General features: G+C 42.8%; 1 protein-coding gene across 5 annotated transcripts in view; it reads right to left on the reverse strand.

Annotated features, from left to right (window-relative positions):
- LOC126284166 (lysine-specific histone demethylase 1A) overlaps positions 1-26,360 on the reverse strand; it is a 111,295-nt gene that overhangs the window by 9,457 nt on the left and 75,478 nt on the right. For all 5 annotated transcript variants that reach the window (XM_049982897.1, XM_049982898.1, XM_049982896.1 and 2 more), the window contains exon 10: positions 3,745-3,999. In XM_049982897.1, the coding sequence (XP_049838854.1) occupies positions 3,745-3,999 (255 nt within the window). The remainder of the gene's footprint in view (positions 1-3,744; positions 4,000-26,360) is intronic.

Here is a 26,360-nt window from a genome sequence, read left to right on the forward strand (position 1 = left end):
GTGTCACTAACAGTCAGTGATATTCATAACAGGGAATCCAGATGAAGACTATGTGGTGTCACAGTCAGACACCACACTTGCTAGGTGGTAGCCTTTAAATCGTCCGCGGTCCGGTAGTATACGTCGGACCCGCGTGTCGCCACTATCAATGATAGCAGACCGAGCGCCGCCACAAGGCAGGTCTAGAGAGACTTCCTAGCACTCGCCCCAGTTGTACAGCCGATTTTGCTAGTGATGGTTCACTGACAAATTACGCTCTCATTTGCCGAGACGATAGTTAGCATAGCCTTCAGCTACGTTATTTGCTACGACCTAGCAAGGCGCCAGTATCCGTACTATTGATATTGTGAATCATGTACCATAAAGAGCGACGTTCTCCATTAATGGATTAAAGTTAAGTATTCCACAAGCTGTGTCCATTTTTCTCAATTCTAATTCCCTTGTCGTGTTCCAGACCTCACGCCAGCCTGCGTGAGATAAAACGCGTGCATTTCGGCCTCCTTTAACTATACGGCTGGCTCTCCTGCCAACCACAATATTGGCGACGAGGCAAAACCGCGTTCTTATCGATATTGCCCTGATTTACTTGTGTAATGGCTTCGCCACAATCTCCATATGTACTGTCCGAATTTTATCGTTTACAGAATCGGCAGATGCAGGCCTTACTGGATGCCCTTGGACAGCTCGTCCACGGCCAATGTGCGATGCAAAACGATGCGGCAGCAGCCGCTTCACCGCTAACGCAGCCATAACACGCTGTTGCACCCACTTTTCAACCTTTTGATGCTGCACTGGAAAGCTGGACAGAGTGGTCACGCCAATTTGGATTCCATCTTGCCGCTTACAGAATTCAAGGTAACGAGCGGCAGCCTTTTCTGCTTTCATCCGTCGGGGTGACCATGTACCGTGTGATAGTCAAATTATTTCCCCGATGCAACGTAGCAACTCTGTCCTACGAAGAAATTTTGTCTGCATTAGATGCATATTTCAAAGAATCAGTCAATGTCGTTGCGAAACGGTGTACCTTCTTCCGTACAAAACGTACGGAAGGTCAGACTAATCGGGAGTGGGTTGCAACCTTGCAAGGTCTTCCTAGGGATTGTTCTTTTGAGTGTCAATGTGGACTCCCTTATTCAGATACTATGGTACGTGATGCAATTGCACAGAACGTTTCTGATGTTCGTATAAGGGAACAGATTTTGAAACTAGTCAATCCCTCCCTTCAACAAGTGATGGACATATTGGATCGGCAGGACACACTTGACTTTGCTCAGGAATCATTTGAAACTTCACGAGCAGTGTGTCAGGTTAACCGGCCCGCCAGGCGAGCTGCACGGAGCAGTAAACAGTCCTCGCGCCCAGCTGCGCCGCTGCCACGAGGCTCTCAGCCACCTGTGCCACGCAGGCAAGCTAATGCAGTGATCAAATCATGCCCGCGGTGTGCTACTAAACATGTTCAGAGTGTTTGCCAGAAAAAGCTCAGGTTGGAAGCTCAACACCATTCCAGGCCCTTTGCTTCACGCCGGAATCGAACCAAGGATACTCAGGCTCGCGAAACTTCACCCATGGAAATTCATTTAGTTCATTCCACTCCGCCCAGTGCCACTCTCTCTAACAGTGACTGTGTCCGTTCCAAAAATAGTGTGCATCGACATCGCCGGAACTCCCCTCGAGTAGCAAGTGATTATGTACCAGTGTCAGTTCACGTTGCACGAGACAGTCGCTCTTGTCATCAGCAGGACAATAAACTTTTTGTGGACTTGGACATTAACAGCAAAGTGATACCATTCCAGCTCGATACCGGAGCTGCAGTTTCACTGATCAATCAAGACACTTACAAACTGCTGGGCACACCTCCGTTGCGTGCCGCAAAGGTTAATTTAAGTAGTTATTGTGGTCAAGCTATCCCTGTGTTAGGACAGTGCAGCCTTCTTGCAACATACAAAGGACAAACAAAACTTGTGTCATTTTACGTCTTTCGTTCTTCATCAGCAGTGAACTTGTTTGGTTTCGATTTATTTCAGTTGTTTAATTTGTCTATAGTAAATCAGGTCTTATCAGTGAACCAGACTGTGCCCTCAGACAGTGTTTCTCGTCTATGTGAAGAATTTGCAGACATTTTTGCACCGGGCCTCGGTTGCGCTAAGAACTATAAAGCACATTTGGAACGGAAAGTAAACGCGCAACCGAAATTTTTCAGAGTGCGCAATGTTCCCTACGCATTGCGTGATGAGGTCGCAAAAACATTGCACGAATTGGAATCACAAGGTGTAATTGAACGTGTGCAGGCTTCTCTCTGGGCATCACCCTTAGTAATTTTGCCAAAACCTTCCGGAAAGTTGAGACTTTGTGTGGACTTCAAGGCAACAGTGAACCCACAACTAGTGATTGCAACTTTTCCTTTACCCCGCCCGGAAGATCTTTTTGACAAACTGTGCCCGGGTATATATTTTTCAAAGTTGGACCTCACAGATGCGTACTTGCAAATACCGGTGGACGACGAATCCCAGCGCGTTTTGGTGGTTAACACGCATCTTGGTTTGTATCGATTCAAACGACTGCCATTCGGGTGTGCATCCGCTCCTGCATTGTTTCAGCAATATCTAAAAACTGTTTGTGCGTCGGTCCCTACTGCAGCAAATTATCTGGACGATATTGTGATCTCTGGAAAGACGCAAGAAGAACGTTTGGCCAATCTCAGAACATTATTTCAGGTCTTGCGACAAAATGGTCTTCGCTTGCGGAAGGACAAATGTGTGTTTTTTGCTCGGGACTTACCATACCTGGGACACGTAATCAATTCCCAAGGGATACATCCCAGTCCCACGCACCTTCGTGCCATACAAGACTTGCCTTCGCCGCAGAATTTGAAGCAGCTACAGATGACGTGGTTGAATCGTTTCTGATTGATTTTCGTCGCGTAGCTACAGCCACAGCTGCCACAAGGCAGGTCTAGAGAGACTTCCTAGCACTCGCCCCAGTTGTACAGCCGATTTTGCTAGCGATGGTTCACTGACAAATTACGCTCTCATTTGCTGAGACGATAGTTAGCATAGCCTTCAGCTACGTTATTTGCTATGACCTAGCAAGGCGCCAGTATCCATACTATTGATATTGTGAATCATGTACCATAAAGAGCGACGTTCTCCATTAATGAATTCAAGTTAAGTATTCCACAAGCTGCGTCCGTTTTTCTCAATTCTAATTCCCTTGTCATGTTCCAGACCTCACGCCAGCCTGCGTGAGATAAAACGCGTGCATTTCGGCCTCCTTTACCCATACGGTTGGTTCTCCTGCCAACCACAACAGACTACATCTCACTGGGTGCTGGTAGTTAGCAGAAGTGGATGTGTAGAGCAGTTTAAAAGTTGGCTGCCTTTCACTCACTGTACACATACTATAATATTCACCTTCCCTCATCATCAGTACTTTTGTTATTGTAGGAATGGTCTGCCCCTTCCTTTCCTTTTCTGGGATAGACATATACTTGAAACAACCACACACATGCCGGGCAGACTTTCACTATTATTAACTTGATTGCCAAATTATGGGTGATTGAACTGTCAATAAATATATACTGACAGAAAAAAAATCGCATCACCCAGAAGGAGTTATGCGACAGAAATGACAGTAGTACGTACGTTTCTACACCTGAAAGATAATGTCTATTCTTAGTCTAGAAAACTCCATGACAATAGTCACAAAAGGGTGGCTAGCAAATCAATATTTAAAAGAATGACTTACTGTTTCCTTTGGTTGTGGAACTGAATTGTTTCCAAAGATACCCTTCAGAACTGCTATACAGCGTCCCACAATGACGTCATCGCTAACATTTTCCATTATAGCAGCTGCTTCCCCAGCTACTAAGGCAAGCAGTACAGGTGCTCGGTATAAGTTCCAAAAGAGAAACAGTTCACCTCGTGATGCTGTTGTACTTCCCACATGTCCAAACAGATGGGTACTTGGATCCCAAAAAATTCGATCAAAGCACAGCACCACCTGCAAAAATGTGGCAATAAATAAATAATAAAATTATTAAAAAATGCAAAGCAATAACACAATATGAACAATAAAAACACAAAGATATGAAGTAATAAGATTTTATTCATAATTTGTGTAATAAAGCTCATTTCACACAACTATTTTCAACACTGCAGCAATTAAATCAACTGTGATACTTCAAATGTGCACAGGGCATCTAAGCTTTTTCTTGAATCAGGTGAAAACTACTCCACATCTGTGTTGTAGGGGGTGGGCGGGACAACTTGCACACTTTCCAATTAAGAATCTGAGTTCAAGATCTGAGTAACAACCACTGCATTGTGGTACCTGACCACTACTCATTGCCCTCCTTTCCTCATAACATTATCTTCCATCAGTATGTTCCATTATTCTGTTAGTTTTTGCTGACATTGGTCAAGCACAGGTGAAACTTGGAACACAATGAAGCTACAAGCAATAACCTCATATAACGTTCTTTTAGGTCCTTTGACCATATAAAGCATTAAAATATATGAACTATGACTTTATGCAAATGACCTATCCGACACATCGAAAAAGTCTCAATAATATCAATTTGGCAAGTGCGTGTCTTCTTCTTCTTGTTACATAGCTCCTTGACAAAAAGCAAGATGTATTTTCAGACTCAATATTTCACTCTTCAGTGGAGTGTGTACTGTTTTGAAACTTCCTGGCACATTAAAACTGTCAGGCAGCAAGATTTGAGTTCTGGTTTAATGAGCATTTTAACCTGTCAGTAAGTTCCAAGGTGTATTTCCTCCATTATTTTATTTCTTTATTTCACAAGATCTCTTAGATACACATACCTACATGGGATACACATTTCTCAAAATCTGGCTGGGGTCAATTCAAATGAAATGCTGGAGATCTGATTTATTATAAACAGCACTCTTCTGATACATTGCTGAGAGAGCAAGAATGTGTTGCCCATAAAAAAAATCAATCCATAGGACTTGGAAAAGAAATGATTTACATCAGATTTTCTTTTATTTTAAGGTATCGCAATTCAAACTGAATCAAAGTCTATGATTGAACACAGGTTGATGAATGGGAAAAAATCATTTTATAGGTGTAAGAAATAGCAGTTCTAGTAACATGGTTACACTGTCTAATGGTTGTTTTCCACTCTTGGTATTCAAGACACCATATACTACATTTCTACAATAGTTCGCTAAGCAGAAAATTGATCAGATCAAATAATGCACGAATCAGTTTGAATATACATGTAACCTAAGATACTGTTTATTACAAAAGAATGATTCCTTGACTGAAAAATTACGTGTGCATTTGTTTTCTGCAACTTCATTTCTCAGTTGTTGAAACTAAGGATGTTCTGTTCATCTGCACTAGGTATTCTGAGTCTCATAATTCTTGCTACAATCTGTAAAGTGTTTGCTGATTTTCTGTGTTGCGTATTGTGTTCTATGTTGATGAAAATGACCATGAAAGTCACGCACTACTAAACAAAAAGAGAAAGGTGCACCAGGTTTGGCAGAGCAATCCTAAGTCAATTATCAAGAAAGAGAATATGGAGAAGCAAAGGCGGAAGTGCAGAGGAAAACTCGTGCTCTGAAAAACAAATGGTCGATGATGATATTTCAGGAAATGCAACGCCTAGCAGAAAGCAGAAACTAACATCACTCAAGCTTTCTTCAGCATGTCAAAAACCATATATGGCCCATGTCTAAACCTATTTAAACCCAGGGACGGCTCTACTCTCCTGGACAGTAATTTCATTAACAATGGTGGAACTACCATTCCCGCGAACTCTTGAACAAAGATCCACAGATCAAAGAAACAATATCTTCCACAATTCCATAAAAACCCCACATACCCTTTGATGAAGTTCCTTCTCTACAAGAAGTTGAGAAAGCTATTAAGCAACTTAAAAACAACAAAGCCACTGGATCACATGGAGGCCATGCTGAATATTTCAGGGAAGGTGGACGAATCCTCACTGGATGAAAATTAATTCTCATTGTCAAAACATGGAGCACAGATACTTACTATCTTCAAAAAAGTGGACAGAACTGGCAGTGTTAACTACTGTTAACTATCCCTCCTGTCTGCTGCTGGAAGAATACACGATCAAATTCTATCCAACTGCCTGATACCTCTCACTGAAGACTGTGTGTCTGAAAAACTGTGGATTTCAACCTAATCGCAGTTCTACAGATATGATTTCCTGTCCTAGACAAATGCAGGAGAAGTGCAAAGAACAACATTCTCTGCAGATGTAATTCATAGATCTTGCAAAGCCCTTCAACTCAATCAAAAGAGATGCCCTGCAGACAACATTAGCCAAAGCAGGCTGTCCTGTGAAGTACATTAACACTGTTAGACTGCTGCATGATAACGTGAGTGACATGGTTCTTAACAACAATACCCGTGGACAGAATTTTGAAGTCACAGTGAGTATGAGGCAAGGTTGTGTGATAGCTCCCACTCTCTTCTCAATATTTGTTGAAACTATACTTCATCTTGTCAATGGGAAACTGCCAAAGGATATATAAATAGAATAAAGGACTGATAGTGGTTTTTCAATCTCAGCTGACTACAAGCCAAGACTAAAATATCCACTACAATCACCATTAAATTTCAATATGCACATGATAATGTCATTCTTGCCAACTCTTAAGGAGATCTACAAGCAATCCCAAATCTATCTGAAGAAGCATATATGAGCATTGCCACCAAGCTATATGTATATACCATCTTTTACATGTGGATGAGAAGTCTAGACTACTTACATAAGGCACAGAAAATGCCTGGAAAAGTATCACCAGCACTTTCTGAGAAGGATCCTAAGGGTGAAATGGCAAGATGGACACACTAACATCAGTGTTATGGAAGAAGGAAACTCTACTAGCATTGAAGCCATCATCATCATCATCATCATCATCAAGCATCAACTCTGTTGGATGGGCCATCGTTCATACACATGAATCCTGTCTTCCAAAACAAATTATGTGTTCCCAGATAAAGGGCGATTGAAGAAAACTACAAAGACCACAAAAATTACACAAATATGTATTAAAGGACAACACGAAAAGGTGTCAAATTGAAACTGATAACTGGGTTGGTGAGTGGGTTGACTGGCGGCAGGGGGAGGGGGGGGGAGGGGGGAAGGGGCGGGGAGGGGGGGGGATTGGGTGGGTCAGAGACCAAACAAAGAAGCCATCGGCCCCTTGATCCAAGAGTGGCACATCTGTAAGCAGAGATGTCTTCCAAGAATGTTTTCTGATCTAGTAGGGAGATTCATGACATAAAAAAGCAGAATGCTAAATACATAATGAATATCTGTGGTATATTCAATAATAAAAGCAAGATGAAGGAAACAAGGAAGTAAGCAGGTGGGCACCCCCGGAGCTCTGCATGTTATGGGAAACATCCCACCAGCTGTCTCATCCCTGATCCATTACAATCAAGAGTGCCCACTTCTCAACAGAGTGCGACATCTAAAACAGAAAACTGGGTGTGGAAGAAAGGAGGCAAACTAAATCTAAAAGCAATGAAAGCAACATAAAAGAGGGATGAAACAGTAGCCTAGTCAAGGAGGTATGGTCAGTGAACCCCAGACTAGGAGACACCCAATCCCCAATCACCCTGCCCCCCCCCCCCCCCACCCCCCCCCGGTAATAGATTAAAACCATATAACTGAGAATAAAAACCATATTCATGGAGAAAACTGAGAAACATGTCAACCATGCACAAATCATCCTCCAATATTAGAGGTAATGAATCTGGAAGTCAATACTTAGCATGGAGTGCCAAAGAGAGGGGACATTCCAAGATATGAGCCACTGTCTGTAAGGCTCCACAACCACAATGTGGAGGTGGCTTATTACACAAGGTTAACCACTTATGATCAGGCCAAAGATGACATAGGACTGTGGATACCTTCTGGGAGAAATGAAAGGAAGAGTGCCATGCTGCACTAATCTCCTTGATTGTACAGAGTTTTTTAGATGGGGCAGTTGCTTACCAGATGTCATTCCATCTCTGAGTGAGCAGAGACGTCGTGCACCTGCAAATCTGCACCTGAGAGCAGCAAAGTGAACAGGGAGTGAGTAAGTGGTACTTGAGCCAAATTGTTAGTCAGTTCATTTCCCAGGTACCCACATGACATGGGATGCGCAGAAAGACAACTGAGCAGGCAACATGACGAAGGTTAGCGAGAAGATCATGAATAGCAGAGACCAAAGTGTGGCAAGAATAGCTCACTAATCTGGTACATATTAAAACATTGTCAAGAGGTGCATTGTCAAGAGACTGCTAGTCGCTATCAGCTTTGCCACAATCGCACTACATGTTACCAGCAATGAATGGTGTTACATTCCAGCAGGAGATCTGATTCACAGTTTTAGGGCTGTGGGTGTAAAAGATGGTAGCACCCTGGTACTGGACTTATTAGGTACCAAAAGGTCATGGAGGTGATCGAGACTTAATGACCTTGGAAGAGATCGATCCTAATCCATAGCCTGGGCACCATCCAAGGAGGAGAGCAGAAGAAAACATGGGTGTACAGTCCAGGGGTCCAGGGAGGTAAGATGGAGATCTTGAGAGGGAAGCAAAGTGCATTCCAACTGGTACCCCACTCGAGGGCAGGTATCTGGACAACGATATCTCTCGTATGCATAGAGAATGGGATATGTACGATGTTCAGGGAATTGAAGAATATTGGTTGCATAGGAGACCAAGAGTTGGTACTGTTGAATCTGAAGAAGGAAGATCCCAATTTTAGCAAAGAGATCACCAATGGACTAGTCCAAAAGGCACCACTGGCCAGACACACACCACAATGGCAGACTGGGTCTAACAGTTTTAATGCTGGAGGAGCTGCTGAGCCATAAACCTGGCAACCATAGCCCAGTTGGGGTAAAACTAGGGTCCCGGTAAGTATGGGGCAAGGAAACAGAGCTTCTGCATGCACCTGGTCTTCAGGTGACAAATATCTATATTTACAAAAACATCATACTCAGCAAGCCACCTAATGGTGTGTGGAGGGCACTTTTGGCACCACTATCTGATCCCTCCAACCCTGTTCCACTTGCAAATAGTGCATGGGAAGAATGATTGTCAGTAAGCCTCTGTACTGGCTCTAATTTCTCGAATTTTCTCCTCGTTCTCAATATGCGAGATGTATGTGGGGGGAAGTAATGTGTTGTCTGACTCCTGAAAAGTGCTGTCCTGAACTTTAAATAGTAAATCTCTCCGTGATGCATGCCTCTCTTGTAACGTCTACCAGTGGAGTTTGTTTAGAATCTCGTGCTCTCTCGCCAGCTAAACGACCCCGTGACGAAATGTGACGCTCTTTGTTGAGTCTTCTCTATCTGCGCTATCAGTCCTACCTTATAGGGATCACAGATAGATGAACAATACTCAAGAATCGGGCAAAAAAGCGCCTTGTAAGCTACGTCTATCGTGAATTAGTTACATTTCCTTAAGATTCTTCCAATGAACTTGAGTCCTGTGACTGCTTTTCCCACTATCTGTTTTATATCCTCCCCTCATGAACTGTAGACCTTGCCACTGGTGGGGAGGCTTGCATGCCTCAGCGATACAGATAGCCGTACCGTAGGTACAACCACAATGGAGGGGTATCTGTTGAGAGGCCAGACAAACGTGTGGTTCCTGAAGAGGGGAAGCAGCCTTTTCAGGAGTTGCAGGGGCACCAGTCTGGATGATTGACTGATCTGGCCTTGTGACACTAACCAAAATGGCCTTGCTGTGCTGGAACTGCAAACGGCTGAAAGCAAGGGGAAACTATGGCCGTAAATTTCCCAAGGGCATGCAGCTTTACTGTATGGATAAATGATGATGGCGTCCTCTCGGGTAAAATATTTCGAAGTTAAAACAGTCCCCCATTCGGATCACCGGGTGGGGACTACTCAAGAGGACGTCATTATCAGGAGAATGAAAACTGGCGTTCTACGGATCGAAGTGTGGAATGTCAGATCCCTTAATCAGGCACGTAAATTAGAAAATTTAAAAAGGGAAATGGATAGGTTAAATTTAGATATAGTGGGTATTAGTGAAGTTTGGTGGCAGGAGGAACAAGACTTTTGGTCAGGTGAATACAGGGTTATAAATACAAAATCAAATAGAGGTAATGCAGGAGTTGGTTTAATAATGAATTAAAAAAATAGGAGTGCGGGTAAGCTACTACAAACAGCATAGTGAGTGCATTATTGTGGCCAAAATAGACACGAAGCCTACGCCTATGACAGTAGTACAAGTCTATATTCCAACTAGCTCTGTAGTTATGATGAAGAAATTGAATAAATGTATGATGAGATAAAAGAAATTATTCAGGTAGTGAAGGGAGACGAAAATTTAATAGTCATGGGTGACTGGAATTCGATAGTAGGAAAAGGAAGAGAAGGAAACGTAGTAGGTGAATATGGATTGGAGGGAAGAGATGAAAGAGGAAGCCGCCTGGTTGAATTTTGCACAGAGCATAACTTAATCATAGCTAACACTTGGTTCAAGAATCATAAAAGAAGGTTGTATACATGGAAGAATCCTGGAGATACTGACAGGTATAAGGTGTAAGATTATATAATTGTAAGACAGAGATTTAGGAACCAGGTTTTAAATTGTAGGACATTTCCAGGGGCAGATGTGGACTATGACAACAATCTGTTGGTTATGAACTGTAGATTAAAACTGAAGAAACTGCAAAAAGGTGGGAATTTGAGGAGATAGGAGATGGGACCTGGATAAACTGACTAAACCATAGGTTGTACCGAGTTTCAGGGAGAGCATCAGGGAACAACTGACAAGAATGGCGGAAAGAAACACAGTAGAAGAAGAATGGGTAACTTTGAGGGATGAAGTAGTGAAGACAGCAGAGGATCAAGTAGGTAAAAAGACGAGGGCTAGTAGAAATCCTTGGGTAACAGAAGAAATATTGAATTTAATTGATGAAAGGAGAAAATACAAAAATGCAGTAAATGAAGCAGGGAAAAAGAAATACAAACGTCTCAAAAATGAAAACAACAGGAAGTGCAAAATGGCTAAGCAGGGATGGCTAGAGGACAAATGTAAGGGTGTAGAGGCTCATCTCACTAGGGGTAATATAGATACTGCCTACAGGAAAATTAAAGAGGCCTTTGGAGAAAAGAGAACCTCTTGTATGAATATCAAGAGCTCAGATGGAAACCCAGTTCTAAGCAAAGAAGGGAAGGCAGAAAGGTAGAAGGAGTATATAGAGGAACTGTACAAGAGCGATGTACTTGAGGGCAATGTTATAGAAAGGGAAAAGTATGTAGATGAAGATGAAATGGGAGATACGATACTGCATGAAGGGTTTGACAAAGCACTGAAAGACCTGAGTTGAAACAAAGCCCCAGGAGTGGACAATATTCCATTAGAACTACTGACAGCCTTGGGAGAGCCAATCCTGACAAAACTCTACCATCTGGTGAGCAAAATGTATGAGACAAGCAAAATACTCTCAGACTTCAAGAAGAATATAATAATTCCAATCCCAAAGAAAGCAGGTGTTGACAGATGTGGAAATTACCAAACTATCAATTTAATAAGTCACGGCTGCAAAATACTAACGTGAATTCTTTACAGACGAATGGAAAAACTGGTAGAAGCCGACCTGGGGGAAGATCAGTTTGGATTCCGTAGAAATATGGGAACACGTGAGGCAATACTGACCTTACGACTTATCTTAGAGCTAGACTAAGAAAAGGAAAACCTACATTTCTAGCATTTGTAGAGTTGGAGAAAACTTTTGACAATGTTGACTGGAACACTCTCTTTCAAATTCCGAAGATGGCAGGGGTAAAATACAGGGAGCAAATGACGATTTACAATTTGTACAGAAACCAGATGGCAGTTATAAGAATTGAGGGCAAGAAATGGAAGCACTGGTTGGGAAAGGAGTTAGACAGGGTTGTAGCCTCTCCCCGATGTTATTCAATCTGTATATTGAGCAAGCAGTAAAGGATATGAAAGAAAAATTCGGAACAGGTATTAAAATCCATGGAGAACAAATAAAAACTTTTGACGTTCGCCAATGACATTCTAATTCTGTCAGAGACAGCAAAGGACTTGGAAGAGCAGTTGAACAGAATGAGGATATAAGATGAACAACAACAAAAGCAGAACGAGGATAATGGAATGTAGTCGATTAAGTCGGGTAATGCTAAGGGAATTAGATTAGGAAATAAAACACTTAAAGTAGTAAAGGAGTTTTGCTATTTGGGGAGCAAAATAACTGATGATGGTCAAAGTAGAGAGGATATAAAATGTAGACTGGCAATGGCAAGGAAAGCATTTCTGAAGAAGAGAAATTTGATAACATCGAGTTTAGATTTAAGTGTCAGGAAGTAGTTTCTGAAAGTATTTGTATGGAGTGGAATGACCATATAAAACAGTTGTTGTTGTTGTGGTCTTCAGTCCTGAGACTGGTTTGAAGCAGCTCTCCATGCTACTCTATCCTGTGCAAGCTTCTTCATCTCCTAATACGTACTGCAGCCTACCGTATTTACTCGAGTCTAAGCCGCACTTTTTTTCCGGTTTTTGTAATCCTAAAAACCGCCTGCAACTTAGAATCGAGTGCAAAGTAAACGGAAGTTCTGAAAAATGTTGGTAGGTGCCGCCAAAACTAACTTCTGCCGTCGAATATATGTAGCGCTACACAGGCATGCTTTGCTGGCACGAAGATAAATACTGGCGCCAAAACCTCTGCGTCAGTACAAAAAAAAAAAAAAAAAAAAAAAAAAAAAAAAAAAAAAAAAAAAAAAAAAAAAAAAAAAAATATATATATATATATATATATATATATATATATATATATATATATATATATAAGAGCTTTTCTCTCCGCCCCGAGTTTCGACCACTGAATTTTCATACATTACCCAACGAAGTAAATACAAATTCCGTATTGTTCATCTTCAAATGTAGCAGCATTTCAATGTACTACGAAAATACGACTGGCAAGACTGTTTGGGATGTTTGTCAACATGGCCAACTCTACATTCTGAATTTTTTCCTACCTGTCAGAAGAGATGCTTGCTAATAGAAACTTTTATGAATTGTGAATCACATGCGGTATTCTCTTCACCATAAGAATAATACGAATATAAACATTCTGTCATGTATTCTTTTGTGTTTGCTGCTATCTTATTTAAATCCTGTCTGCCTAATAAACTACGAAACTAGAGTGAGACAACTGCAAACACGGAAAAATATACATATCATGTCATGTTTATATTCGTATTATTCTTATGCCTAATAGTGATGCAGTCAGAAATGAAGCACGGCAATCGACTAGATTTTTAAATCTAAGATGACTAATTTCTGTGCAGAATAATGTACTAAAGACGCATCCGCAAAGATTTTCAAACAGAGAAAATTTTTTGCTAAACTCTCATTCAGAACATCTATCATATGCAGTCTATTATTTGGTTGTTGTTGATCATTATCAAAGAAACCAGCAGTGTAAGTAACAAGAAATAGCAGTCTCTTGCCTTTGTTTCGCTAATGAGATGACACCTCGCTTTTTTTTTTTTTTAATTATAAGCGGCGGTAGCGTGCACAAAAGCAAGCCATGCTGCGAGCGGCGACAGGTCGTAAACACTCATTATCAGAATGTGACAAACAATGCATGACACAGTACAGTAATGCATTTTCAGCTTAGAGTGACGTAAACACCTATAACAAAGAGAACGGCACTTATCAGATCAAAGAAAAATAAGCAATCAATTCAAACCAGACGGAGCACCTGACGCATAGCAATGGCTACCTGGTAAAGCTTAACTACTAAGCTTACGACTCGAACCAAAGTACTGTAGGTGTATCGTCGTTCATTCGACCTAAATTGTGTTTCAAGTTACAATGGACCAATTTTGTTTCGATTCAGAGGTGCGGCCTAAAACTTTTCTCTCCCCTTGAATTTTGAGTCTCAGGTTTCAGGTGTGGCTTACATTCCGGTGTGTGTGTGTGTGTGTATATATATATATATATATTAAAAACAAAGAACCCAAGACTTACCAAGCGGGAAAGCGCCGGCAGACAGGCACATGAACAAAACACACAAACACACACACACACACACAGAATTACGAGCTTTCGCAACTGGCAGTTGCTTCGTCAGGAAAGAGGGAAGGAGAGGGAAAAATGAAAGGATGTGAGTTTTAAGGGAGAGGGTAAGGAGTCATTCCAATCCCGGGAGCGGAAAGACTTCCCTTAGGGGAAAAAAAGGACAGGTGTACACTCGCACACACACACACACACACACATATCCATCCGCACATACACAGACACAAGCAGACATGTATGTGCGGATGGATATGTGTGTGTGTGTGTGTGTGTGTGTGTGTGTGTGTGTGTGTGCGAGTGTACACCTGTCCTTTTTTTCCCCTAAGGGAAGTCTTTCCGCTCCCGGGATTGGAATGACTCCTTACCCTCTCCCTTAAAACCCACATCCTTTCATTTTTCCCTCTCCTTCCCTCTTTCCTGACGAAGCAACTGCCAGTTGCGAAAGCTCGTAATTCTGTGTGTGTGTGTTTGTGTGTTTTGTTCATGTGCCTGTCTGCCGGCGCTTTCCCGCTTGGTATGTCTTGGGTTCTTTGTTTTTAATATATTTTTCCCATGTGGAAGTTTCTTTCTATTTTATATATATATATATATTTTTTTGCTTGATTTCAAGTCTCATTTTTCGAGTGCGGCTTAGATTCGAGTAAACACGGTACAGCCTTCTGAATCTGCTTGGTATATTCCTCTCTTGGCCTCCTCCTATGATTTTTACCCTCCACACTGCCATCCAATACTAAATTGGTGTTTCCTTGATGCCTCAGAACGTGTCCTACCAACCGATCCTTTGTTCTATTCAAGTTGTGCCACAAACTCCTTTTCTCCCCAATCCTATTCAATACCTCCTCATTAGTTATGTGATCTACCCATCTAATATTCAGCATTCTTCTGTAGCACCACATTTCGAAAGCTTCTATTCTCTTTTTTGTCCAAACTGCTCTGGACAGTTAAGCCAAGATATTTTATGGCAGATGCTGTCTCCAGCTGTTTGTCATCAGTAGTGTAGCTGTACAGTAGCGCATTTTCCTATGTATGTGCACTATGTTACATTTATTTACGTTCAGCGTCAACTGCCAGAGTCTGCACCGTTCATCAATTCTCTGCAGATTGTTCTGCATACTCTTACTATTTTCTGGCATTGCTACTTTGGTACAGACAACTGCAACATCTGTGAACAGCCTTAGAGAGCATCTGACACTTTCTACTAGATCATTTACATATATTGTAAAACAGGAACCATTCTATCACACTTCCCTGTGGTACTCCGGATATTACCTTTACATCTGTCGGTTTAGTTCCATAAAGAGCGACGTGTTGAGTTCTATCTGCAAAAGTCTTGAATCCAATCATAAGTCTACTCTGATACTCTATAAGGTTGTATTTTTTTCACTAAACTGCAATGTGGGACAGTTTCAAATGCCTTACTGAAATCAAGGAACATGGCATCAACCTCAGCGCCGTTGTTCACTGTGTTGTGGATCTCATGGAGGAACAGAGAACTGAGTTTCACAAGACTTCTGTTTGCGGAATCCAGGGTGATTATAAAGAGATGTTCATTTTCCAAGAACATCAATTTTTTAGCATAAAACATGTTCCATAATTCTACAACAGATTAACGTCAACAATATAGGTCTTTCTTAAAAACGTGAATGACCTGCACTTTTTTCCAGTCAGTAGGTACCTTTCGTTGTTCAAGAAATCTATGATAAATTACTGCTAGAAGGGGAGCAAGTTCTTTCGCATAATCTTTATAGAAACTTATAGGTATACCATCTGGTCCTGAAGCTTTTCCACTACTAAGCAATTGTAGCTGCTTTTCAATTCTGCAATCAGTTATCTCAATATCTGCCATTTTGATGTTCATACAATGATTGAAAGAAGGGACAGTGTACGATCTTATGTGGTGAAGCAACTTTGGAAGGCTGAATTCAGTAGTTCGGCCTTCTCCCTGTTATTTTCCATTCTGGTGCCAGTGTGGTTGCTGAGAGAATGAATACATGATTTTGACCCACTTACTGATTTTACATACGACCAAAATCTCTTAGGGTTTTTATTCAGGTTAGTTGACAATGTTTTACTTTCAAAATCATTGAATGCTTCTCCCATTGCTCTCCTTACGCTCATTTTCACTACATTCAGCTTTTGTTTGTCAGCTAGGTTTTTACTTTTCTTGAATCTGAGACGAAGTGCTCTTTGTTCACATAGCATTTTTCTAACATGGTTATTAAATCATGGTGGATCTTTCCAATCCCTTAAAACCTTATTTAGAGCATGCTTGTCAAGTGCATATTGAATGATGCCTTTGAATTTTTTCCTTTTGTTCTCCATTTTCCACATCTTCGCCCTTATCATTGAATCTGTGATGCTGACTGCTGAGGTATTCTGAGCAAATATATCTTCCTACCTTTCTTAACATTCCTTGAAGGATTCATCGTCATAGATGCTATCGGAGCCTTATGATCATTGATACCTTCTTCTATGATAACTGCTTCGATAAGTTCATATCTGTTTGTTGCCAGGTGCTCAAGATAATTATCGGACAAAACATCCAGAACAATGCCACACGATTCCCTATTTCTGGCACCAGTTTTGATGGCATAACACTCCCAATCTATGCCTGGCAAGTTGAAGTCACCCCCTATTACCACGGCATGATCAGGAAAATTACTGATGATATTCTGCGAGTTCTGTCTGAAGTACTCTTTTTGTTTGCGTGTGTAGTGAGAGAAGTGTTATGAAACAATGTGTATAGTGTGTGCAGTGACTGATAGTGAGATATGAATGAACAGTGTGGCATTGCATTACTTAATAAGTTATTTGTACAAAAAGGACTGTATACCAGGAGTAAATCTAATGATTGTCTCTAACTAGAAAAGACTAACCAAGCGGGAAAGCGCCGGTAGACAGGCACAATAAAATAACACACAAACACACACACAAAATTTCGAGCTTTCGCAACCAGCGGCTGCTTCGTCAGGAAAGAGGGAAAGAAAAGGAAAGATGAAAGGATGTGGGTTTGTCTTGGTAAGTCTTGGAATCTTTTTTTTAATATCTTTTTCCCATGTGGAAGTTTCTTTCTGTTTTATATATATTTTACACGCATTTTTTTCGGGAATTTTTTTTTTAAAATTTTTTGTTCTTTTTTCGTAAACTTTTTTCGAAATTTTCCTGAATTTCCCCACCCTTTAACATGTTTTGGTGACAACACAACTACCTAACCTTTGCACCCATTGTTGTTCACCAACCTAAGTTCAGCACAGGATCAACATAGCTCATCTCAAACCAACACTTCTTCGACTTTTTTCGCACCTTTACCTCTCCCTATATATATTTCTATTTATTTTCACTTTAACCTCATATTACCCTTTCCACCTTCTAATACCATGTCAACCTCCCAACATCCCTACAACAACCCCATTAAATTTTATTTACATTCCCTCCGCAAACATGCCGTCACCCTAGCCAGATTACGCTCCCATATTTCATTTACTCAGGCTTGTCTAACATTTGGCATTACCCCCAAAGGCCTCACACTTAAAAGTTCCCATCTCTGGCTGCAATCCTTCTTTCCATCAGTCCTTATACTAGTTCCAAACTGCACAATCCATAGCCCATCCCGCCTAATCCTTCACCTATACATCGACTCGGCCAATGAACACACCCGTCAACTCCTATCCCAAATCAAAGACCTCAATCTTTCCTCTCCCACATCCACACCGGCTGTTCATAGCATCCTCCTACAGGCCAACCGCAAACTAGAACAGCATGCCACCCTCCACCTCAAAAAACTATCCAATCTCCTGGTTTCCCACCTCCGGAAAGGCAACTCACTCACCCTCCACAACCTTTCCAACAAACCTCAACCTCCTCTCATTGCACACAGACCCAGTCTCTCCCATCTACTCAATCTCCCACTTCCAGCTCCACTCCCCCCAACACCTCAAAATTCTAGTCAACACAATCTGGAACCACAACACCCCAATTCAGTAGTTAACCTTTCCTCCAAACCTCTCTCCCAATCCGAAACCTCTGTACTATCCAAAGGCCTCACCTTCAGCCCCACTCCCAGATTCAACCAAACTGCCCTTGTCAAAGATTTACTGTCCTACACTCGCAGTCTCTGCTGGAAATATCACTTTGCCACAAAGATAAATAATCCTGATCCCACTCCTAATGATCCAACACCCCAAGACACTATCCAAATTGAACCCTGCCTGGAACAGTTCCGTCCTCCAGCACAGCGGGACCCACCTCCTCTTCCTCAAAATCACCCTCTCCAAATCTTCCAGGAATTTCTCACTTCCAGCCTTGCCTCTCAATCTTTCTTGAAAAACCTTAATCCTACTCCCAACATCACCACAGCCGAAGCCCAGGCTATCCGTGATCTGAAAGCTGACCGATCCATCATCATTCTTCCAGCTGAGAAGGGTTCCACGACCATGGTACTTGATCGTCGGGAGTATGTGGCTGAGGGACTGCGTCAACTTTCAGACAACTCCACATACAAAGTTTGCCAAGGTAATCCCATTCCTGATGTCCAGGCGGAGCTTCAAGGAATCCTCAGAACCTTAGACCCCCTACAAAACCTTTCACCTGATTCCATCAAACTCCTGACCCCACCGACACCTCGCACTCCTACCTTCTACTTACTTCCTAAAATTCACAAACACAAACATCCCGGCCGCCCCATTGTAGCTGGTTACCAAGCCCCCACAGAACGTATCTCTGCCTACGTAGATCAACACCTTCAACCCATTACATGCAGTCTCTCATCCTTCATCAAAGACACCAACCACTTTCTCGAACGCCTGGAATCCTTACCCAGTCTGTTACCCCCGGAAACCATCCTTGTAACCATTGATGCCACTTCCCTATACACAAATATCCCGCACGTCCAGGGCCTCGCTGCAATGGAGCACTTCCTTTCACGCCCATCACCTGCCACCCTACCTAAAACCTCTTTCCTCGTCACCTTAGCCAGCTTCATCCTGACCCACAACTTCTTCACTTTTGAAGGCCAGACATACCAACAATCAAAGGGAACAGCCATGGGTACCAGGATGGCCCCCTCGTATGCCAACCTATTTATGGGTCGCTTAGAGGAAGCCTTCTTGGTTACCCAAGCCTGCCAACACAAGGTTTGGTACAGATTTATTAACGACATCTTCATGATCTGGACTCACAGTGAAGAACAACTCCTGAATTTCCTCTCCAACCTCAACTCCTTTGGTTCCATCAGATTCACCTGGTCCTACTCCAAATCCCATGCCACTTTCCTTGACGTTGACCTCCATCTGTCCAATGGCCAGCTTCACACATCTGTCCACATCAAACCCACCGACAAGCAACAGTACCTCCATTATGACAGCTGCCACCCATTCCACATCAAACGGTCCCTTCCCTACAGCCTAGGCCTACGTGGCAAACGAATCTGCTCCAGTCCTGAATCCCTGAACCATTACACCAACAACCTGAAAACAGCTTTCGCATCCCACAACTACCCTCCCGACCTGGTACAGAAGCAAATAACCAGAGCCACTTCCTCATCCCCTCAAACCCAGAACCTCTCACAGAAGAACCCTAAAAGTGCCCCAATTGTGACAGGATACTTCCCGGGACTGGATCAGACTCTGAATGTGGCTCTCCAGCAGGGATACGACTTCCTAAAATCCTGCCCCGAAATGAGATCCATCCTTCATGAAATCCTCCCCACTCCACCAAGAGTGTCTTTCCGCCATCCACCTAACCTTCGTAACCTCTTGGTTCATCCCTATGAAATCCCCAAACCACCTTCCCTACCCTCTGGCTCCTACCCTTGTAACCACCCCCGGTGTAAAACCTGTCCCATGCACCCTCCCACCACCACCTACTCCAGTCCTGTAACCCGGAAGGTGTACACGATCAAAGGCAGAGCCACGTGTGAAAGTACCCACGTGCTTTACCAACTGACCTGCCTACACTGTGACGCTTTCTATGTGGGAATGACCAGCAACAAACTGTCCATTCGCACGAATGGACACAGGCAGACAGTGTTTGTTGGTAATGAGGATCACCCTGTGGCTAAACATGCCTTGGTGCACGGCCAGCACATCTTGGCACAGTGTTACACCGTCTGGGTTATCTGGATACTTCCCACTAACACCAACCTATCAGAACTCCGGAGATGGGAACTTGCCCTTCAATATATCCTCTCCTCTTCTTGTTATCCACCAGGCCTCAATCTCTGCTAATTTCAAGTTGCCGCCACTCATACCTCACCTGTAATTCAACATCATCTTTACCTCTGCACTTCCGCCTCGACTGACATCTCTGCCCAAACTCTTTGCCTTTAAATATGTCTGCTTGTGTCTGTATATGTATGGATGTGTGTGTGTGTGTGTGTGTGTGTGTGTGTGTGTGTGTGTGTGTGTGTGTGGGCGCGCGCGCGCGAGTATATACCTATCCTTTTTTCCCCCCTAAGGTAAGTCTTTCCGCTCCCGGGATTGAAATGACTCCTTACCCTCTCCCTTAAAACCCACATCCTTTCATCTTTCCTTTTCCTCCCCTCTTCCCTGAAGAAGCAGCTGCCGGTTGCAAAAGCTCGAAATTCTGTGTGTGTGTTTGTGTGTTTTATTCATTGTGCCTATCTACCAGCGCTTTCCCGCTTGGTAAGTCTTGGAATCTTTGTTTTTAATATATTATTCCCATGTGGAAGTTTCTTTCTATTTTATTTACACCACTGAAGTAAATACATATATAGATATGAGTTAGTAATATATATATATATATAGAAAGAAACTTCCACATGGGAAAAATATATTAAAAACAAAGACTCCAAGACTTACCAAGCGGAAAAGCGCCGGCAGACAGGCACAATGAACAAAACACACACACACCATCACAGAATTACTAGCTTTCGCAACCGATGGTTGCTTCTTCAGGAAAGAGGGAAGGAGAGGGAAAGACGAAAGGATGTGGGTTTTAAGGGAGAGGGTAAGGAGTCATTCCAATCCCGGGAGCGGAAGACTTCCCTTAGGGGGAAAAAAGGACAGGTGTACGTGCGGATGGATGTGTGTGTGTGTGTGTGTGTGTGTGTGTGTGTGTGTCGTGTGTGTGTGTGTGCGCGCGCGAGTGTACACCTGTCCTTTTTTCCCCCTAAGGGAAGTCTTTCCGCTACCGGGGACTTACCAAGCGGTAAAGCGCCGGCAGACAGGCACATGAACAAAACACACAAACACACACACAGAATTACGAGCTTTGTGTGTGTCATTCCTGACGAAGCAACTGCCAGTGTGTGTGTTTTGTTCATGTGCCTGTCTGCCGGCGCTTTCCCGCTTGGTAAGTCTTAGAATCTTTGTTTTTAATATATTTTTTCCATGTGGAAGTTTCTTTCTGTTTTATATATATATATATATTAGCTTATTTTAAAATGGTCTAAACTTGTAAATACTTTGACATGTCCTATATCCTGGTAAAAAGAGATCTACAGATGAATAATACTACTACTGCTACTCCTACTACTACTACTACTACTAGCTACAGAGCCTGACCGAGGTGGTCTATAAAAGCATCCAATCACCAATTTTGTCTGTTCTTGGATACTCAATTTCACCCAGATTAATTCATATTCAAAATTCATGATAACCTCGCTAGACTTTATCGAATTTTTTACTACAAAAAACACGCTGCCGCCATTGGCGACTAACCATGGGTAGCCAAGACAACTTTTTATTAATATGGAGGCCAAATAAAAATGATGGTGTTACGTCCAGCTGTTGGGTATCTACGTAGAGTTCCCGGTCAGGATAGTTTGTGGTACGACGGCAGAAATGCATGACCCTCATTTTTGTAGGAGAGAAATGGAAATCATGGGAGAGAGCCCACACAGAGGCCCACTGTATGGCACCTGGAAGCTGGTATTCAGCAGAGGTGCTAAGTGCACAAATTGTCAATATGCAATCCAGGGGCCACCGGGGACTTAACAGAGGTCACTAGCCAATCGATGGTGATGAGGAAGACAGTTACAATCAACACACAGCACTGATGGATGCCATTCTCTTGGATAGGCGGGGAGCCAAATGAAGTGCCGACTCTGACCCAGAACAACTGCTGGGATAAAAAGTACTGGATTAAAACCGGTAGAGGGCCTCAAAAGTCCCAGTCATGAAGGGTAAGTAAACTGTGGTGTTGCCAAGAGGGGTCCTGTGTCTTGTACAAGTCAAACAACACTGCAATTAAGCTTTGGTATATAAAAAAAAAAAAGCCTGTCAAACTGCTGCTTCCAACCTAAGCAGATGGTCGGTTGTTGATGTCCTTCATGGAAACCACATTGATAGGGAGATAAAATGCTCCAAGATTCGAGACCTCAGCATAATTTGGGGGGAACCATCCTTTCAAGCAGCTTGCAGAGTACATTGGTCAGGCTACCTGGGCAGAAACCACTGAGAGATGTTGTGTTCTTCCCTGGGTTAAAATCTGGGACAACTATGTTTTCTCACCATTGTGAAGGGAAGGCACTTGGAGGAAAATACAACTGAAGATCTTTAGTAGATGTTGCCTTTGAGAAACATTCAGGTGTTGGTTCACCTGACTGGAACAGGGCCTGGGGCTGTGTCATAGGAAAAGGCAAGAACTTGGAGTAGTCCTCAGATAGTGAAGGGTTCATTACAGGTTTCAGCTTGGTCACAAGTGAAGCTTAAGGGTATGTCTTCAATTTGTCGCTTCCACAGTAGAAAGGTAGCCTGATAAGAAGAGGATGCTGCTGGTGTCGCAAAGTGGGTCACAAGGTGTTCTGCTAGAACCGATAAATCAGTACAACGACCATCCTGTAGGACAAGACCTAGAACAGCTGCTTATCATTGGTGGACCATAAGACCACAGAGAGCCTGGTCCACACCTAAGATGAAGAGGCATACATCCCCATGGAGGAAACATAGTGCTCCCTGCTTCTTTCTCACTTGCTTGATTGGACAATGAGCCTTAGTACAAAGTTGCTTAAAAGTGATAAGGTTGGTCAGAAAAGAATCTTGTTTGAATCATTGCAGGGCTCTTCAACAATCCTGAATAGTCATTGCAATGTCTTTGATCCACTATGGCACCGGCCGACAATGGGGGTGGGGGTGGGGGTGGGGGGGGGGGGCTGTAGAAACAAGAATAGCGATTACAGTGGCTTGGTTGACCATGTCAGAAACGCTTTGCACAATCTCATGAATACAATCCAATAGAGATGGCAAATGTAACAGCAGAGGCATACAAAGACCAGGTGGCTCTGTGAAGTGCCCACTGCGATAGTCGATCTGTCTGCCGGTCGCAAAGAAGCAACAGGATCACCGGAAAGTGGTCATTGTCGCAAAGGTTCTTGTATGGTGACTGATATAGCAAACCTACAAGATTAGGAGAGGAGACCATTAAATCAACAGATGAAAAGGTGCCATGGGTGGCACTGAAGTGGGCAGTACAACCATCGACTAGATGGCACAGGTAATTATCTGTGAGAAGCTGGTCAATTAAAAAGCCTCTACCAGATGAAGTGGTACTCCCCCACAGGGAGTGGTGTGCATTAAAAACCCTAAGCAAGAGAAAAGGAAGAGAGAGCAATTGGATTAATGGATCAGTTGAACACACATAAGTGGCCTGTCTAGAGGCAGGTAAACATAGCAAATGGTAATAAATTGCTGAGATCATTTGCACCTGCACTGCTAGTGCCCCTAACGAGGTATGATGGGGAATCAATTCACTACTGACTACATATGTAGGAACCAAAGTACATGGCCCTTGTAACCAGCATGGGTCTGACGGAATACACGATAATCACAGACCACAGGAGAATGATCATCAGTGAAGCGTTGTTTCCAAGAAGAGGAAATAAGGTGGTGTAGTTCCAGCAGGAGACAGCTGCATCCGTTACAGTTCCACTGAATGATCATGTAACTGGTTATGAGGTTAGGATTGACAGGGCCCAGGAGGACTAATCACACTGCAGAACCACTGCCTGCCTCCAGAGGGGATGGAACCACATCTACAAACTCAGAATCTGATTGGGTGTGGGGATCTGGCACCTCGATGGATACTGGAGGACCCTTGTCCTGATTCTTGTTCTTCTTCTTGTTTTCCTTGTAAACCTCTGGTCGGTAAGGTTCATTCAAGGGGCTATATGTACTGAGTGTGTATACAGATGAAAAGCGGACAGTTCTACAGCCACTGTCTGGTGTTGGGCATCCGGTCCGGGGACTGCTGGGAAGAGGGATTCTGAGAGGGAGCCCTGTCACTGGTAGATGCCTTCGATGGAGAATGCTTCTTTGGCTGGTGCAGGAAATGGTTCCCACAGAAGGTACTGTGGGAACTACGGGACAGGAGGACGGTTGGAGATCTGGTGTGGGGAAGGTTGAGGGTAGGGGGAGGAGGAGGGGGTGATGGTTGTGATGTTAGTGTAACTGACCATCATATCCATGCAGACGTTCATATTTCTTCTTTGCATCAGTATAAAACAGGTGGTCAACAGATTTTTATTCCTGGATCTTCTTTTCTTTCTTGAAAACTGGGCAATCTGGCAAACATAGATGGTGATATTCCACACAACTGACACACAAAGGTGGATGATCACAAGGGCTGTCTTCATGGAGTGACCCTCCACAGTTTCCACATTTTGGATCTCCCAGACAATGGGATGACATATGCCTGAAGCATAAACATCCGAAGCACCTCATAGACGGTGGGACATATGGTTTTAATCGCACTTGTATACCACGACGTTAGCTTTCTCCAAGAGGACATTCCCTTTGAGGGCTAAGATAAAGATGCCTGTATCCACATGATTATCTTTCAGCTCATTTTGTACACATCTGTCAAAATGTTCACCTCTCCGGTGAAGATTACTCAGCAGCTCCTCATCTGTGTGGAGTGAAGATCTCTGCAGAGGATGACTCTTTTGACAATATGCAATGTTTTATGTGGGGCAATGGTAACAGATATGTCATGTAGACAATCATACGCCTAAAGAATGACGGAGTGGGCAGCAGAGGAACTTTTAATTAATAACGAACCAGCTCATATTTTTCCCCGGGACCTAACTTCCTCAAATTTGTCTTCATTGTTTTCAACAATAAATAATGGTTTTGTTGCAAAAAAAGTATCCCCCATCAGTCGAAGTACGTATCAAGTATTTGGTAAAGTATTTCGTGTCTGGCTTGTCCCTCTTCCCACAGAGTAGCCAGGGAAGAAAACATTACGAGGTTATATGTCCTAATAACCTTCCCCACCTCCACACACTGCTAGGGCCTTGTGGCCACTAGGGAAGAGTGTTTAAATCACTTCATGTGTGAATCTTCCGAATGGAGGCTCTCCCCACCAGTCACAGTCACTTGGCCAGTAAACCATTGTCTGGAGACCCCACACATCGGCCATAATGGACACACACTCCTTGTCTTGCAATGCGAATTCCCAGCTCAGGCACCAAAGTGTGATCTCTATGTTGCCAGGGGCTACCAAAGTGCAGGTACTTGATAGAAAATGCCTCCTCCTTCCCCACCCGGAGAACTGGGTTGTCCATCTTCCCACAGTGTAGCCAGGGAAGGAAATATTATGGGGTCATATTCCTCTACATCATAATAACCTGAGAAAATTCTGATAATATGTAAAATCGCTAAGCAGGTCTAAGGCTTCTATTTACACTCTTGTTCGCCAGTTTGGTGTGGCAGTTGAAGATAGCAAAACGAAAACTGAAATTTTAAATTTCACGTTTATGAAATCATTCAAACAGGAGAATCGTACAAATATACCATCATTTGACCATTGGACAGGCTCCTGCATAGACAACATAATAATAAGCTTACCTGGCATATAGTACCAACTGAAAGATTTGAAAGCAAATAAATCACCAGGTCCAGATGGAATCCCAGTTCGATTTTTAAAAAGAGTACTTTATGGCATTAGCCCCTTAATTAATTTGCATTTATCGTGAATCTCTCACCCATTGGAAAAAAGCACTGGTGACTCCAGTATATAAGAAGGGTAAAAGGATGGACCTTCAAAATTACAGACCAATATCCCTAACTTCTGTTGCTGCAGAATCCTTGAACATATTTCGAGTTCAAATATAATGAACCTTCTTGAGATGGACAAGCTTATGTCCACAAATCAGCATGGTTTCAGAAGGCATCGCTTGTGCGAAACTCAGCTTGCCCTTTTCTCACGTGACATACTGAGAATTGTGGATGAAGGTGATAGGCAGATTCTATATTTCTACATTTCAGGAAATCACAGTGCTTCACTTCAGGCTGTTAACGAAGATATGAGCAGATGAAATA

Source organism: Schistocerca gregaria, chromosome 8, assembly GCF_023897955.1.
Source record: "Schistocerca gregaria isolate iqSchGreg1 chromosome 8, iqSchGreg1.2, whole genome shotgun sequence".
In the NCBI taxonomy this organism is placed as follows: Eukaryota; Metazoa; Arthropoda; class Insecta; order Orthoptera; family Acrididae; genus Schistocerca; species Schistocerca gregaria.